This window comes from Apostichopus japonicus, chromosome 5 (assembly GCF_037975245.1).
Source record: "Apostichopus japonicus isolate 1M-3 chromosome 5, ASM3797524v1, whole genome shotgun sequence".
Lineage (NCBI taxonomy): Eukaryota > Metazoa > Echinodermata > Holothuroidea > Aspidochirotida > Stichopodidae > Apostichopus > Apostichopus japonicus.
Genome location: NC_092565.1, coordinates 1,979,376 through 1,998,138, shown reverse-complemented (window position 1 = coordinate 1,998,138; position 18,763 = coordinate 1,979,376). Strand labels below are relative to the sequence as shown.

General features: G+C 38.8%; 1 protein-coding gene across 1 annotated transcript in view; it reads right to left on the bottom strand.

Annotated features, from left to right (window-relative positions):
- LOC139968152 (uncharacterized) overlaps nucleotides 1-18,763 on the bottom strand; it is a 92,567-nt gene that overhangs the window by 1,529 nt on the left and 72,275 nt on the right. Inside the window, exons 7-9 of the mRNA XM_071972547.1 lie at nucleotides 4,355-4,483; nucleotides 2,048-2,189; nucleotides 1,234-1,343 (exon numbers count right to left, since the gene is read on the bottom strand). Coding sequence (XP_071828648.1) covers nucleotides 1,234-1,343; nucleotides 2,048-2,189; nucleotides 4,355-4,483 — 381 coding nt within the window. The remainder of the gene's footprint in view (nucleotides 1-1,233; nucleotides 1,344-2,047; nucleotides 2,190-4,354; nucleotides 4,484-18,763) is intronic.

Sequence of the window (18,763 nt, the reverse complement as noted above, 5' to 3'; positions counted from 1 at the left end):
CTTTACATGCAAATAATGTTGCTTTGTATTGCAATGGGGAAATTATGTTTTACTTGTTTTAATGTTTTCAGTAATTATCATACTTGCATATTATTGCTAGTAGACAAACAGACCCCCCCAAAAAAATCCAAATTTGTGCTAAACTGAACAATTTGAGATGTAGTTGATATAAAGCCACCATGCTTCTTCAACTTATATGGTTACAATTAGCGTTGTAAAACAACATTTTCCCAGTCTGATCATGATTATTATTCTAACTATGCACTGTTCAATTCACTGTTTGTGTTAATATGTATGGACATAATGAACAGTCTGACAGAGAGGTGCAACTTTTCTTAATTGTTGAATACCATACCTTTCTAATTTCTTTACATTTTATTCCAGTGAATGTTTCTTTCATATGTATTGTACAGCTCACTCAAATGATCATCACTACAATCACAAGAATCAAGAAATATCTCTCCAGTGTGTGTGTTCATTGATACATTTCTAGAACACTGTGATATAGTCAATCCTCACTGCAGATGAAATCTTGGAAATAAATAAATAATAAATTTCAATTATTTTGGCCTGTTTTTGTAAATATTATTAGCCCGATGCATACAGTAGTCAATTGGAACTTTGCCGATGTACAAAAGAGGTCGTCTTTGACAGCCAATAACTAAAAAATATATGTTGGAAAAATCTGATTATTTTTTCTGGAAGAGATATAGTACCACCCTGTTGGTACACAAAATTTCAGGAGGGTGTTTAGCCTTATTTTGAAATGAAAATCCTCCTTTACAAGAAAATGTTTTTGTCTCTTTTGATTTTCCACATGTTTTGAGCCTGGGTATTGTACTTCAAGGTCATTCAATTCAATACTGTGCAGATTGCAATGAGATATTGAAACAAATACTATTTACAAAGTACTTCTCTGCTTCTGGTTAAATTCATTTAATTCAAAGACTTTACTATATATTAAAAATGAATGTCAACTGGTACATACATGTACAGTGTGTACAGTACATTTATGAACAGTGTGTACTTGTACAGTGTGTATTACTGCTAGGTTTAAGCATACAGTAGTACTGTTTTTGGAGAGGATGCAGCAACAGCCATTTGTGATTTGACACGGAATGACCCTATTTACACAAAATGTAGTATGAGGGAAGGGTCCTGCTTGTCACTTTAAACAGTAATATTCCCTGAAAATCACAAAATTAAAGAAATGTTAACTCATTTGATACTTACTGTAGATGGCAGAGCTAGACACATCACTGTCAGCGACAACAATCGTTTCCTCCTTTGATTAGGAGCGGGCACACTGTATGGACGAAATAACCGACTGGTTTCTCTTTGGGCTACCATGTTAGAAACAAATGTTAATGATGAGGTTGCAATACAGGTAATTTGTAATATTTGAAGATGACATGTACAGTATATATGGGTAACATTTGAGAATTAATACTCAATGAAGCAAGTAGACTCCCATGCAGTATTTCTGAAATGAATGATTGACAGGCTCATAAATAGCCATTGTATTACTCACAGAAAAAGTGATGAGTCAATTTAAAGAGGAAGTTAAAGTCATGGTGATACATTTCCTTTTTAACAAACATTACTTGATCAGATGGAAGTAGTTGTAGTGTGATTACAATTTCATGAGAATGTAAACAAGGGTATCTGAGTACGAGTACATACCTTCTTTCCTGAGTACACAATTTTGCATTAGCACTATAAATTTGCTTATACAGTAACTTTCAAAAATTAAGAGTACTAGGACAAATCCATTCTCACGAGTGCAGGCAATTGTGCACAATATGAGTAGGATCACTGCAAGTCTGTTTAATCAAATAGTGTAAACATGTCAAAACAAATAAACAAAAACAAAATGTTACCATCTGGACCATATGTTCCCCCATACAATACAAGTGTTTACATTCCAAAAACCAAACCTTAATTGCTGTTAAAAAGCAAGCATATGTACATGTTTGCATTCAAAGCAAAGAAAGCTACTGCAGTACAGTGTACACTGTAAAAATTGAAACAAAAAACAAAGGCCTACCAGCTCTCTCTCTATTGTCTCCTTCAACATTCAATGCTGAAGCTCGACATCTGCTTCTTAAGATGGCTTGTCTCCCTATCCCTTCAACTCCCAGCCTATCAAGCTGATCAGCTGACATCAATTGAACAGCTCCTGTAGTAACCTGTTGCAATACATAAGGAATAATTAGCAATAAATCTTTTATGTTCTGACACCACTATCAGTAATCTAATTAATTAAATCTTTTCAGCATGTTATGCCAATACTGACATGTTGATTCTCATTGAAACAGGCATAGTTGCTTTACCAGTTTCTATTAAAACAATTCGTACTAAATCTAGTAAATACCATAAAACTTAAAATTTTGCTACATTAATCCAGGTATTTAATGCATGGTAGATGCTAGTACTGGAAACTCTTGCAAACACCGGCTTGTTTCCTTCTGGGCCTCAAAAAAAAAATTGAAGACAATGAAGATAACACTAATTGCTTAAGGATATTCACAACAGACCATCCTAACAATTAGGTGTAGCCTTATCTGGCCATATTCCTACAGACACACTTAACCTGCTTCCTCTCAAACTTAAGTAGGTTGTTCTTGACAGCTAGCCTATATTTGAAGCTATGTTTGAATATGTAGTATTTATCCAGGGGGCTGCTGTCACTAGATTTGGCTATGGTCCCTTTACATCAAGCATCATGATAAACCTCATTAAGTTTATTAACTGTGAAGTGTAAAGTTTAAGTTTTATCCACCACATTGTGTCTCAAAGTTTAATGAGGACACATTCATGTAGCCTACACCATGATAGAGATGAACTTCTCAATCTCAAATCAAATTTACTTTCAATCTGAGCCACGAGGCTCTTATTGGTTACGACTGGGGGCCCAGAAGATTTAATCACATGAAAATAGACAAAGGGTTTGATGGATGTATGACGTTTTAACGTGGCCAAGATTGACAAATCAGTATGGGGCACATCTCGTGAGGTAAACCTGGGGGTCCCATAATACTTAATTGGGGGCCAAAAATGCATTTATTAACATGAAGAGAGACAAAAATGAAACTTACTCAGATGATTACAGTAGTATTTTTAGTAATGTAGGCCTGGCCTTTAGTACTTCTACTAGTAGTACTTCTTAGAATACTGAAACACCAATGACAGCAGCCCAAAAGGGTCAACCCAAAATGGCATTAGGCCTAATCATTTTGAACAGAGATGAGGATTTTTAGTTTTGTAATCGAACTAAAGCCTAGGGGAACTACTGGGAGTAGGACTAATTCCGCCTATCATAGCCCAAGCTAATCAGGGCGCACTTTGGGGACTACAATTGATTAATGTGAATGATAAGGCACTAGGCCTAGGCCATTTAATCCAATCACTTTGGTAACTAAAGGCTTACCCCTTCACGATCGAAGTTCTCGACCACTCGCTGTGGGTAGTCTAGACTGATTAAAATTCTTTCCATTGTTGAGTCTGGTAGTAAGACTAAGAAAAGTATGAGTACCAATATGGCTCGTGGGACCCGGGTGTGGTGGTAGTCTGAGGCCTATATAGTGCATAACAGCATTCTCATGCGCTGGTGTTAAATTTCGTGCGAAAAATTGAAACGAGCTATGTTTACGTCACGTGGTTGAGCAATTGTTGAACAGCGCCGATGGCAGCAACGTAAGTTTAGACAGCGACGTAAGTTTAGACAATGAAAGTTTAAACAACGGAAGTTTAGATAGCAACGGAAGTTTAGATATCAACGAAAGTTAAGGCATCGACGTAATTTTGAGCATCAACGTGAATTTAGTCACCAACGTTATTTTAGACATCAACGTGAGTTCAGACATCAACGTGAATTTAGACACCAACATGAGTTCAGACATCAACGTGAGTTTAGACAGCGACGTAAGTTTAGACAACGAAAGTTTAGACATAAATGTAAGTTTAGGCAGCAACGAAAGTTAAGACAACAACGTAAGTTTAGGCAACAACGTAAGTTTAGACAACAACGTAAGTTTAGGCAACAACATGGTAAAAACAGCAGCAGCAACTTTAGTTTAGACAGCAACAAACTTAGTTTAGACAACGAAATAAGATTGCCCTTTTCGCGTTCCATATGTCACAGCTAATCAAGGAAAGTGATTTTGGGAAGGATAGAGGGGGGGGGGGGGGGTGCAAGCCACCTCCTTCAACACCACCATAAAGAATGCCACTAATAAAGCTGGATGTTTGCTCAATTCTTCTAACAATAAAATCAAAAGACTTGTGACTTGCATCAGAAACAAGGTTGGGTTTTCTTGACTACTCAAATATTATGAACTTCATATCTACCCACCATGTTCTGAAATATGCTCTGCCATGAAGCAGCTATAGGCACTCTTTTTCCTTGGTTTAGTGAAGGTGCTTTGCTGCGGCTGCCAAATTTTCTTCTGACTTGCTTTGTTTTTGTATTGTCAATCCAGTTCTAATGAGATATATAAAAACAAACGGTATGTCAAGTGTCAGTTAAACAAGTACAAACAATTCAATAAAGTATGATCAAGTCAGAAGAAGCTAAATTCAATTTAATGATGGCAGTGGCCTAGAGATAAGTACTATACATTCCTGGAACATTTCTTCATGACTATTGAATGCAATTTTTCTTCGTCAGATTAATAAGACAGATTTGGTCAACTCAGCTTACCAACATTTGGCTCATCAACATCATGGTAGCTGATGGCACTTGCCATGTGTGGCAAGCATTGAATGAATAATCACTGATGCAAGTGTAGGTTACAATTGGTAAACAGTGTAATCCATACAAAATCCAGACAGGCCTAAAAATATGCTGATGTAGCACATTATGTTGCTAATGAATTTAAGTGAAAGAAGGTTGAAGTCAAAGTACTGTACACTTTGTTATAAGGTAATGATGGGAGATGTAGGTTTAATGGAAAAGAACTTGACATGCTGCTGCTAGACTTGCTTTGCTTAATGTAGAGCACCACAGAGCAAACACATATAAGTCTTGCAAGGCCCCCAGCATTCTACATACTGGTAGCTGATATGATGATTTCATCACCTGAGCTCTGAGATATCCTGATAGCCTGATTGCTGCAGGCTGCCATACAATGATATAATTCCAATGAACCCAAATTATATAAATTTTCAAATCAATCTTCTAACTCTTTATTAGGAAGACTCAAACATAACTTTCTTTCACAATGCGCTGGCAATACATTCAGCTGTGACATTTCAGGAAATGGCCACAGATTGAGGTAATTTACCTCCACTATACACAAAACATACAACTACAATATATGAAAAAACAAAATTTCTCTGTTTACAGTGGACACCCTGAAGGAGTGCAGGTCCAACCTAGGAGATCCTGAGATTTTTCCATGGTAAATTTGTTCTGCAGTTCAATACAGATCTTAACCATCAAAAGTTTAAAGACCTTGTGTTTGAGAAATTTACAAGATAAGCTCTGCAAAGGGGTAGTAGATCCCTAAAAAAGCTGTTCATTCATGACCACAGATCAACTAGGACCCAGTGGCAGAGCGTCCATACAGTCAGAGGGGCGGATGCCCCCCCCCCCCTGATGGACTCAAATAGACTGCTGGCGCCCTTTTCAGCTTTTTAAAACTTTTTACTTATTTGCGATTATTGACTTTTTTATTGCGCTCTCAAATACCTATTGACATTTGTCACATTTTGTTGGTGTAATTTTCTGACAAAATGACGATGACACCTGTTTATTCTTCGTTTATCTGCAAATTAGCAAGGCCCGGAAAGGGTCATTTCCGGGGATCTAGGGAGTATCTTTACTCAAAAAATTTATATATGGGCCTATATGGGCCTAATGAGTTGTGTATTGAGGCAGACTATATGTGCCTTGTGACATGACATTTGTAACATTCCACAGAGTAAAGAAATGCCAATGCAATACAAATTTTCTTCTGCAAACGGCCCACCACATGTAAAAAAATTGATGCAGTTTAAATAGTTAAGATACCACAAGAAACCAATCTATAACAATCAAGAACATCCTGAATTAACTGTTGTATAAAAGAAACTTTTACATCTAACAAACACAGGAAAAGTGGAATATTAGTAGATAGAGCAAATATATCCTGTCAATCAGTTTTTATTTTTGAACTTTGAATTTGAATGGAAGAAAGTATCATCAGTCATTGTCAATGCATCCCTTTATTATTAGCAACAGCATTTCTTCTCTGTGGACGATGCCCTTAGACTCTTGTAGGTGCTAAACAATGTAACATCTTTAGGTGAAATTATATAGTATCGAAAACATAATTAAACAAATGACGCTTGTTATACTTTATCATTCATGAGTCTTTACTTGATTAGACCTATTCGTACATAGCCAAATTGCAAGAATCATTTGTTAACGTTGATTGTTGAATAGGAAAGTGAGTAAATTCCTAAGTTAGTAAAACATTGCGAAATGATTTACATGTATGCCTACCTCGTGAGATGATCCCGCATGGTGAATCTCCGGAATTTCATCCACCTCCATATCGGAAACAGTTTACTTTGCCCAATCTTTCATCCAGTAGATATACAAGTCATGTACATTACAGATACCAGGCAAGAGTTAAGCAACTCTTTCTCAGAGTGTTAGAATTATAATGTGGGGAACTGTAATTCTTGCACAGACCAGCAAATTCCAAAATATTTAGAGGCTTAGGTGAAAGGGTTATCTTTATTTTGCTTAGAGCAGGGAATAGCTAAATAAGATAAAACACTGGTCTTAAAACACTGGTCTTGTGTACATTAACTCCATAGTGGTTTGAGTATAGATAAGGGGAACATAAGGAGAGGGGTTGACATACAGATAGTGAGATTTATCTTGTGAAAGGAGGGAGTAGCCTACAGCAGATATTCTGTAAGTTGTGTTTTGGGAGAAACAGGCAAACAGGCAAACTGTTTGCTTATTACAATATGTTGTGTTACCATGGTAACCCTTTTTTTAGCTGTTGCTTAAAATCCAGTCATATAATCATCTTGAGTACAGTAGAATTGGATATATATTGTCACCACTTTTATGTACTAGTATATACTATACATATTTTTTTCTTAAACCAATTTTTTTTCTTTAACCAATTTTCTTAAACCAATTTATGCTGGAAATGATATAATCATGAGCTTGAAATGTCATGTTACAAGGCACATGTATAGTCTGCATCAATATCCAATTCTTTAGACCCATATATAGGGCCACATTGGGCCACCTATTCTTTCTATCTGGTGGGACCCATGCAGAAGAGAATGTGTCTTGCATTGGCAGCTCCTTTACTTTGTGGAAAGTACCTTTTCATTTGATATTGGTTTTGTGTGGTACCAACTATGACTGATCATAGCCCATTTGGGGGCCCTTTATTTAGTGTGTCTGTCGGCCCCTTTGCAGCAGAAAATTGTCTGGCATGATGATTTACATGGTCTGTAAGATTAACCTGAGCGTTCCAAACCAGTTTTGAGTGGTACCTTGCATATTTAATCTGGGTCAATGCTACGATAACAGGCATTTGGGCCATATTTAAGGGCGTCTGGCATGCCCTTGGCAGCAGAAAATGTGTCTGGCATGGGCCATTAGGCGGAGTGTATAGCCTAGTGGTTAACGCCGGCGTCTCCCAGTCATGAGATCCCCGGTTCGATTCCTCGCCGACAGCAATGTGTGTCGTCTGGCAAGGGTGTTGTTCAATAACAACTTCCCGTCATGGACGTTAAATGGATGTGTGCCGAGAGATTGGCTTCGGTCAGCTTGCGAGTCTACAAGCCTCCATGGCTTCTTTCGCGAGTTCCTGCTTGCGGGAAGATCACATATACATACATACATACGTACATACATACATATATTCAGTACTTTGTGGCATTCATACATTTAGTTGACATTGGTTTCAAGTGGTACCTCGTCGTTTGATCAAATGCATTTTTAGGGGCCCTTTTGGGAGTCTGGCGGCCCTTTGCAACAGAAAATTGTCTGGCATGATGATTTTCATAGTCTGTAAGATTAACCCGAGCGTTCCAAACCAGTTTTGAGTGGTACCTTGCATATTTAATCTGGGTCAATGCTACGATAATGGGCATTTGGGCCATATTAGGGGGCCTCTGGTGGGCCCTTGGCAGCAGAAAATTTGTCTGGAATGGGCCATTCAGTTCTTGTGACATTCATGCATTAAGTTGACATTGGTTTCAAGTGGTACCTCGTTCGTTTGATCAAATGCATTTTTAGGAGCCCTTTTGGGGCGTCTGGCGGGCCCTTTGCAGCAGAAAATTTGTCTGGCATGGGCCATTCAGTACTTTGTGGCATTCATGCATTAAGTTGACATTGGTTTCAAGTGGTACCTTGTTCGTTTGATCAAATGCATTTTTGGGCCCCCTTTAACCGGCTCCAGGGGCCACATGCAGCAGAGGGACCCCGGCAGACATCCACTTTTGGATATACTGGGTTTTTCCCCAAATGTTCCAATACTCAAATATTGGTACCTCGTTCGTTTGATCAAAGTGCACTGGGCTACCGGGCTAATAGTGTCGAAAGCGCCCCTACAGACCATTCTCGCCCGCCCCCCCCTGATCAATACCCCTAGCTCCACCACTGCTGGGAAATTTACACAAATTATGTGACATAGTTTTATACATATGGCAAGACAGCTGTATTGGTCACATAACACTTTATACTTAATTCCAACGGCATGATCACACACTGGGGATCTAAGTGTAAGCAGGATATTCATGATAAACTAGCCTTTTGAAAGAACATCCAGTGTAGTGGGGACGGGAGGGGTGAGGGGGGGTGGGATTGACTTAATAGAACATCCAAATTTGCAATCTTACAAATGTCAGATACATGTCATGTTTGCAGCACTTCTTAAAGGTTTTTACAACTAAATTTTACTGCTGACCAGGGTAAGAATGAGTAGGCCTATGTACTATGTAAACACTGTATAAGGGTATAAATGAATGCATTCATCTTCAATTCTCAAGAGAACAGACAGGCATGTATCATGGCTTGCATGAAACTGCTCACTCTGGTCAGTGAGTCATAGAGTACTGCTCCTATGGGAAATTAAACAGGGAGTGTTTCCTACAGTATATTGAGAACACATAGACAAGTGCTATTCAATATGTGTCCAGGAAAGACCTATTTATGAGGTTTCTGAGAGATGCAGGAGTGATGACCTCTTAATTGACAGAACAGTGTGCACAATTTACACCACCATCCCCAGCCGATGTACAGTACAGATGTTCACCGACTTTCACATTCTGATTAATTATGGATCAAGTTTACATGGCACAACTGACTCTACCAGTCATTATTGGCTTTCTTACATTCAGGAAAGATTGATCCCTAGGTACAGTATCAGGCGCATATCCAGGGGGGGGGGGGGGCGTTGGGGGCGCGCCCACCGGGTAAGAAAGAAAGGAGAGAAAAAAAAGAAGAAACAAGGGGGGGGGAAGAGGAGGAGGAGGGGAAGGAAGGGAAGAGAAAAAGAAGAAAGAGAGAAAAAGTTGAAAAGGAGGGAGTAGAAGAAAAACGCCAAGACACCGGGAAGAGAAAGAGGAACAGTGACATAATTACAGCGCTGAACCCTATTATATACACAGGGTAGCCAGTGACGGATCGAGGATTTCGGAGGGGCATGCGCCTCACCCTACCCCTTAGACTGACAACTCCATTTTTGACGTTTCCATTTTTCCTCTCTCACTAATGAATATATATATACTACATATGGTCTATAATAACGCTTGTACAATTGTGATATGAAAACAAATGTGGCTGGTCTCGACCGAGTCGTCGGGGAACATGACGCATTTCGGAATTAGACCAGGATCTATATGCGAACTGCACTAGACTTATGTCCTTCGATGCAACACTGCCATCCAGAGATAAAATGCTATACACTCCAACCTGAATGCTAACTATTACCCCAAACCTAGTACTGTGACTGATACAATGAATCTAAACATAAATTCCGCATGCGATTGGAGAATTGAGCACATCTCAAGTGAATATCATGGAGTGTATCCAAGGACGTATCATGGGGAGGGGGGGGCTGCACCCATCACTTCTTGACATTGTTCCTATCTGTATGAAATCGCGCACCCCACAACCATAATGCCCCACCCCCTCTAATCGCTTCCCAATTGAGTTACTAAACTTAATTAATGACCTTCGCCCGTAGTACCAAGACCTTGACAAAATCCGACAACACACCACTTCATGGATACTTCATTGATAATGAGTGATCAGGGTTGTGTATTAGTGACATCTAGAGGTCGTGCACTGACCTACATGGAGTGTGACCACGCACGATTTTGCAATTTACCAAGACCAGGCCCTGAAAAATCCCAAGAAATCCCAAGGACACTGTACTGTATGGATATCTAGTAATATCTAGCGATATCTAGGGATGAAAATCACAAGATCTTCCCTTAGCTGAAGGCAGATAGAGAATCGAAGCCTGCAGTGTACAATGAACTTGACACTTTGCGTCTTTCCAAATGAAAAGTGGGGAATTGCACAATAAACAGATAAAAGGTATTTATTTCAGTTATTTGAATTTGTAAAGCAAACAGCAGATATCACATCATATCAGTTAGCATGAATATGGCCATCCAGCATGAACAGCCTCCAAACTGTCTATGTGTGTAGTGTTCGTTTTCGGAAATATCTGGTATTTTTTCATTTCCTTCAACGATCAAAGTTTTATAGTAGCCGTTATAAGAGGTTTGAATATTTGTACACCAATAAATTAACTGTGTCTGAATTTTCGAAAATTCCCTGATCAACATGCTTCATCATACGTCCCTCAACTCGTGCAATTTTGAGCGGTCTGTTAGGGGTTGAAGGAGGTTTTTCTATATTGGTTGTCAGTAAATGAAATTATGGGCAACATTATGGGTATGTTTTGAAGTGAATTTATTCACGAGAAATGTGATTTTCCAAATTCTGAACAAATAATGGGCTAAACCTTGAAAAGTGGGGCTGACGGGTATTGTGGGCCGCGACGTAGAATCACCTACAAAATCAATGATCCACAGGAGATGCGATGAGGTCGAGCATGATGTGTGACTGGTGACAATCTTCAAAAAGGTTATGGATGGCAAAAAAAAACTATTGGGAAATACTTGGTTCTCAGGCAAAGTGTAGATCTGGTTGGTCATTTTCAAGCCAGAGAAGTGCCATTTCCGGTGATCTGGGGGGTATCAAAACCAGATATTTTCTTGTACGATGCGCGCCAACCGATGGTGGCGCTCTGCTTAGAACAGTATGGGTATGTTTTGAAGTGAATTTATTCACGAGAAATGTGAATTTCCAAATTCTGAACAAATAATGGGCTAAACCTTGAAAAGTGGGGCTGACGGGTATTGTGGGCCGCAACGTAGAATCACCTACAAAATCAATGATCCACCGGAGATGCGATGAGGTCGAGCATGATGTGTGACTGGTGACAATCTTCAAAAAGGTTATGGATGGCAAGAAAAAACTATTGGGAAATACTTGGTTCTCAGGCAAAGTGTAGATCTGGTTGGTCATTTTCAAGCCAGAGATTGCCATTTCCGGTGATCTGGGGGGTATCAAAACCAGATATTTTCTTGTACGATGCGCGCCAACCGATGGTGGCGCTCTGCTTAGAACAGTATGGGTATGTATTGAAGTGAATTTATTCACGAGAAATGTGAAGTTTCAAATTCTGAACAAATAATGGATTAAAAACCTTGAAAAGTGGGGCTGACGGGTATTGTGGGCCGCGACGTAGAATCACCTACAAAATCAATGATCCACAGGAGATGCGATGAGGTCGAGCATGATGTGTGACTGGTGACAATCTTCAAAAAGGTTATGGATGGGGCAAAAAAATATTGGGAAATACTTGGTTCTCAGGCAAAGTGTAGATCTGGTTGGTCATTTTCAAGCCAGAGAAGTGTCATTTCCAGTGATCTGGGGGTATCAAAACCAGAAATTTTCTTGTACGCCCCGCGCCAACTGATGGTGGCGCTCCGCTTACCACAGGAAAAAGACACTCATTTAGGTTATCATAAGCACAGTCTTTGGATGTTTACGTCTTGCTTACGGTCACCTTAAACATCGGAAACCCGTACATTTTGGAACAACGTGTTTACGATGTGATTACGCATCCGTAAACAATGTAAACACGGAACAACAGATTTCTGTTACGTTTATGACAACTTACATATCGGAAGTTAATAATTAACTAATTAATAATTCGTATTTATTAAAACTTATTTCTTCTTCTCGTTTACGTTGACCTTAATCTTGCCACAAAGAAATTTACGACAGGATTACGATTATCTAACACATCGGAAACTAGTAGCATAGATACACAAACTTACGCCAAACTTAAGCATGACGTTAACGTTGATTGTACCATTAAATAAAACACTGGACACCATTCTCATGTCAATCTTCCCGATAATGATATTACCCTGTGACTGCATCTCATGAACAAAATTTCAACATTTACGTTGGCTGAAACGAGTGCAGTTAAAAATTTACTGTATATTTACAATTAACTTACAAATACTCAAATACGTTCATTTCAGCGTTTACGTAATGATTACGAAATACTTAAACGTCAAGTTTACATGGACTTGCCATGCTTAATACTATTTATACGAAGATGATATTATACTGTGTTTGTTCGTATTAAACATATATGAATATTTTTGAAACAGGAACAGTAGGCTACGTCATGTTTAGGATATATACGTCGGAAATTCCGAAGCATGCACACCACGGGATTACAGCATGATTACACCAACTTACGCATTGCGTTTACGTTGAATGTATTCTCCACTGAATTCGGAATTTACGGGAAGGTTATGATTCACTTACGCTTCGGAACTTCCAGAGCATACACACACCAGGAGTGTCAGTAGAGCATGATTACATCAACTTGCACACTTCGCTTACGTTGACTCAATAAAGATTGGGAATTTAAGAGATGATTAATATTAACTTAAACGTCGGAAATTTCAAATAATACACAGAACGTGATTACGGTATGATTACAACGCCCATATACGTCACATTTAATTTGTACCCACGGGTAATTTTTACCGAGCCAATCAGCTGCCTATTGTTCATTATATGTTCATCTGTAATTATAGCAAGCTAAAGTACTTGCTATAAGTTTTCAAAAAGAAAGGTTTTAACTCTTCCGAATTGATCTCTTGAAATTCTAGAAAATGGACACACAAGATGACTGAATGACCAGTGAGGTAAATTTCCTTCAGGCTGGTAATAGACATTTTTCTAATACAGCATATATCTTTCAACGTGAATGTACATGGCCTGCACATACATACTACCACATGTACCTCACAATGTATTTCTCATACTTTTGTTCAGTTATAACATATACATATATGCAAGCCGTCAAACCAACAAAACTCCTCAAGCTAATTCTATGAAAGTATCAGCAAATTTCCTCGTGGTTGCTCATTTTGGTAAGTTACGTAATTCACGTTGCGGGCCCTCCAGCATAATGCCTCAACAGACAGCTCGCCCTCACAAAGTTTGGCGCTATGGCATGGCTGATCGATATTCTTATCACTACCGCTGGAATCCTGAGAAAACATGAGAAGACACATACACGGGTCTCCTCATCTGCCTATGTATAAATATTTATGTGTTAAAGTAAGTTGGCCTGACGTTTTTTATTATTTATTATAATTATTTATGTCCGATTAGTATGGTACGTGTTTGGTTTATCTGCTTCTTGATGCATATGCAGATACAACAATGAAAATACACGATACGACCTGCCTTATACTGTAACAAACAGAACAATGCATCCAATTGGTTTATTGTAGAGAATTTGTGAAACCGCAATGAACAACCCTCATCTGTTGATCAGGGAGGTGATATTTTAGACCTCCCTGATCAGTCGCTGACCATCCTCCAATCAAACGACAGCAAAACCAGCATGAAAAAATGCGCTTGTTTTCAAACGTGGTCAAAGCTGCTAACATGACAACAGGAGGGTTAATAATGTGACGGCGAATAGCGTACGAAATGTATGACTGACTAATACTATATACTTTTGAAAGTAATAGTAACTCTTTCTGAATTAGCGACTGCTTTCCTCTTGTTCTTTGTTTTCTTTTCTCACGGGGAGGTTGTTTTCTCCATTGATAATTTTCGCACACGTATCAAGGAGTTGTAACTCACTTGTTAAACAATCTGGCTATAGGTCGGGTCGTGAGCATGAAATGATGGGTTAATGCCTAGAAAGCCACAGTTTCAGGGTAACATTAACAGCTCATATGTATAACACTGCTACCATTATGTACACATGTAACACACTTATAGGGCGGTGATCCTGAAAACATAACTTCAAAGCTAGTACTTGCCAGTGGCGGCAGAACCGGGGGGGCTTGGGGGGGCTCAGCCCCCCCAATGAAAAAGTTGAGGGGGCAAATGCATGATAAGCCCCCCCAATATTTACCAAGGCTCCGAAACGTGCATCTGCCCATTTTTCAATGCATACTTGTCGATCTGTCCGATGCACACGTATACTATATAGGTGTAATAATTTTAGTAATTGCTGGGGGACCCTGGTCCCTCGGACCGTCCCCTGGCTATAGACCACATTGTCACCCCAACCGCATCTTCACGCCCCGTGAAAAGTGGAAGCAGTTAGTGTGAGTACCGGTAAGCGTAACACAACTTCGTCTTAGGCCAATGACTTGCCTCATTTCAGCCAGTTCTCCAACATCCCCTTACTTAGTGGCGGAGCGTCCATATATACAGTCAGGGGGCAGATCCCCCCCCCCCCTCCTGACGGACTCAAATGGACTGCTGGCGCCCTTTTCAGCTTTTCACTTCTTTTAACTTATTCGCGATTATTGACTATTTTATTGCGCTCTCATATACCTATTGACATTTGTCATATTCTGTTGGTGTAATTTTCCGACAAAATGGCGACGACACCTATTTATTTTCCGTTTATCTGCAAATTAGCAAGGCCCGGAAAGGGTCATTTCCTGCAATCTAGGGAGTAACTTTACTCAAAAATTTTCTGTACGCTCCGCGCCAACCTGTGGTAGCGCTCCGCTTAGATAGTGTCAAAAGCGCCCCTACAGACCATTCTTGCCCCCCCTGACCAATACCCCTAGCTCCGCCACTGCCCTTACTACACTCAAAAACGTCTTTGCGAGTACACTACGAGTAATAGCTACTCTCTTAAAACACCATCGAATATACAAATTACAATGTTTTTACAGACTTTTACGTGCAATCCGAGAAATTGCAGGCTTGAGACCCATATTTTAGGGCTAGGTCTTGGCAGCATAAAACACCCCCAATAATTTTTCCATTCCGCCGTGCCTGGTACTTGCCCGTTGAGCAATTTGTCGGTGGCTAAATGGATGAAAGGTAGTCTGCATAGGCCACAAATTATAGCACGCTATATATCATTGTCAGAAGTTTACAAAACTTACCTTCCCGGATGTCTTCACTTTCCAAATTGTTCTCATACTTTCTAAATTAACCACATAAAATGACTGGTTGTCAATTTCCACCAGGGTGGTAATACAAGTATTTTTTTTTTTTTTTTTATCAAAGGTGACCATATTTGAATACCTGGCATATTAGGGGCCAAAACAGCAAACCTTTGGAGCGGGATATACTGTTTTTGTATTGGGGTGTAAAATCTAAACAATTGCAAGTAAAAGATTCAAAGTAAAGAACATATTTTACCAAACAAGTTTTACAAGGTACATAGTATACATTTATAAATTTGTAGTTAAGACGGTGTACTAGCTCGTTACTGCAGGAATGCGACAACTTAATTACGATTTTGCTCTCCCTTTCCTCTCTTATTCATTGCTGCAAATGTTTCTGTTGCAGCGATGGAAAGCAAGTGTAAATAAATGACACATGTTGACGCCAAAAATGTGTTCCACATTCATTTCTATTGTAAATTTTCTATTATAAATGAATGTTATTGAACTCTGAATTCAACCATGGAAACGTTTTACAAACATTCACCTCAAAATTAGTGGAACAATGCCACGAAGATTAATATAGAATGAAAAACAACTTGTAGGTAGGGCCTATTGCTTACCGGCTAGATACAGACGTAACGATTAAAATAAACATAGACAACGTATACTGCACGCAGCCGCGTACACTATACACACACATATATACATATTATCCGTATTGTGCCCACGCTTAGGGAATTGTGCCCACGCTTGGGAAAGTATGATTGAAATATATAAGGCTATAGTTGTCATAAAAACTGTTCTAAAATTTAACAATTCGAAAGGCATTACACCATGTACAAACGAGAAGGCCCTATGAGGAAAATGCAAGTGAGACAAACTTAAAGCCTGTACATCATATACTTTCTTATATTCTCTTTCAAACACTCCGACCACCCCCCCCCACCCGTTTATTTTTCGAAGGTATAACGTTGCTACGGGAGAAGTTTGGGTGTCCAGTTAGGTTCAAACTTGTTATATGCAACTAATATAGGTTATGTAGAAGGCTTAAAGTATGCTGTATTGGCCTATATATGCCAGATATTCAAAAATGGTCACCCGTGGTCCATATTCTTAAACTGTTTATATTACCTCATTGGAAAAAATTACCTCACTGGACATTCAGTCATCTTTTGTGTTCATTTAGAATGTCTGAGAACAATTTGGAGAGCGAAGACCTCCATGGAAAGTATTTTTTGAACACTCCTAGCAATTATTGCTTGCTTAATTTGCGGCCAATACAGTCCACAGATACAGTCACAGATACAGACTATGTACGATTAACATATACATAGACAACATATGTACTGTACGCAGCCGCATACACTACACATAAACATATTGGTTAACATGCGTGTGTGACAGTAACTTTATTGTGCCCACGCTTGAGAAAGTATGACTGAAATATAGTAGTCTTCACAGAAACTGTTGGAAAATTAAGCGATTTAGAAGGCATTAAAACCCAATACAAACGAGTAGACCCTTTAGGAACTGCACTATTTAAGAAGCCTATATATATTAAGTACTTTCTTGATCCTCTTTCCCACCCCCAAACCCCGACCCCCCCCCCGCGCCTCTTCATTTATTTTTCGAAGGTGTTGCATACGGGGAAGTTTTGGTCTCTAGTTAGGTTCAAACCTTGTTATATGCAACTACACTTGGTTATTTCGAAGCCTTTAAGTATGATGTATTGGTCCCATATATGCTATATATTAAAATATGGTCACCTTTGGTTAAAATTCTTAAACTGTTTTATTACCACCTTGGAGGAAATTTACCTCACTGGGAATTTCAGTCATCTTGTTGTGTGTGTTTATAATGTCAGCAAAAAATATGGAGAGTGAACACCTTCAGGAAAGGACTTTTTTGAAAACTTCCAGCAATTATAGCATGCCGTAATTTGGGGCCATTATAGACTACTTTTAAGGAGTACACGTGTTTGAACTCGAAGCCCCTCACCCCACACTCAATTTCCCCTCCCTAAATCTATTACACCTGATTGACTCTGCGATCAATTTCATATATAGTTTGATGATACCTATACTAACTTTTAATTAACATATTAATATGTTGATTACATATATCAACTGAAAATTATAGTGGGGGATCATAACGAGGAAGAAACTGTACCCATCAGCTTAGTTTAAAATTGTGTATGTACGCTTAGGAGAACAAGCTTAGGTTGGTAGTGTATAATACGTAACCGACGTTCACTACTGTTTTGTTTTAACGGGCCTTCATAGTAGAAATTAATACTACGTGCGACTAAGATTTGTACCCACGCTTATATAGAAATTCTGCCCAAGCTTGGCAAAGTATTGACAAGTAAATCTTAAGTCCAACACATATATACATATATACAGGTGCTATGGCAGAGTGGCGGATAAAGGCGGTGGCATTTGGAAGCAATGCGGGTTTCTCCCACATTTGTGGTCGCTTAAGCGTCGTGAAAATAACTGCTGATTATTATTTTATTTTTTTTTTTCATTTAAAAAAATGTAGTAGTTTGAAAGATTATTGAACTTTCAAGGTTTATATTACTTGAGTATTCACAAATTCCAATCTCCAGTCCACAATCACGAGTATTCTTCCAATGCTTGCCCCACCCCTTCTTTTTCACGTTCTCTTCACTCATTATCAATTCATGGACAGAACTTGATGGTAATTTCTGATAAAATCTTCCTCAATTGCATCCTATATGTAAACTGAATGTTCCTTGTTTGCAAATATGTCGTAAATGACTTATAACGAGGATAAACTGTGCGCATGCTTACAATTATAAATTTTGCCCTCGCTTGAGAAAATAAGCCTTATGCAAAAATAGGAATATGCCTATTTTTGCATAAGGCCTATTTTCACGTGTGGTGTTTGTAAAATCCACGCACCTATATGCAAATATACAAGAGCTCAGATTGTCCTGTGTCCGTTATATAATTCCATTTAAGAAATGCATACCTGAGACACAGGAAGTTTTATCCTGTGAGGGTAATACATTCATGCTTGAGACACATGCAAGTCTTTAATAAACAGAATAGCAAGTCCCAAACAAGTCCCAAACATATATATACATATATATATATATATATACATATATACATCTAGATCAAGTAACGTTAAATACACAAGTGATGTTTAATATGTTGAATGTCAAAAATGGAATGTAGCTATATCATTACGCTGTGATCTGTTGATATGGAACTGATAAAAATTAAAAATTAAATACTGCCGC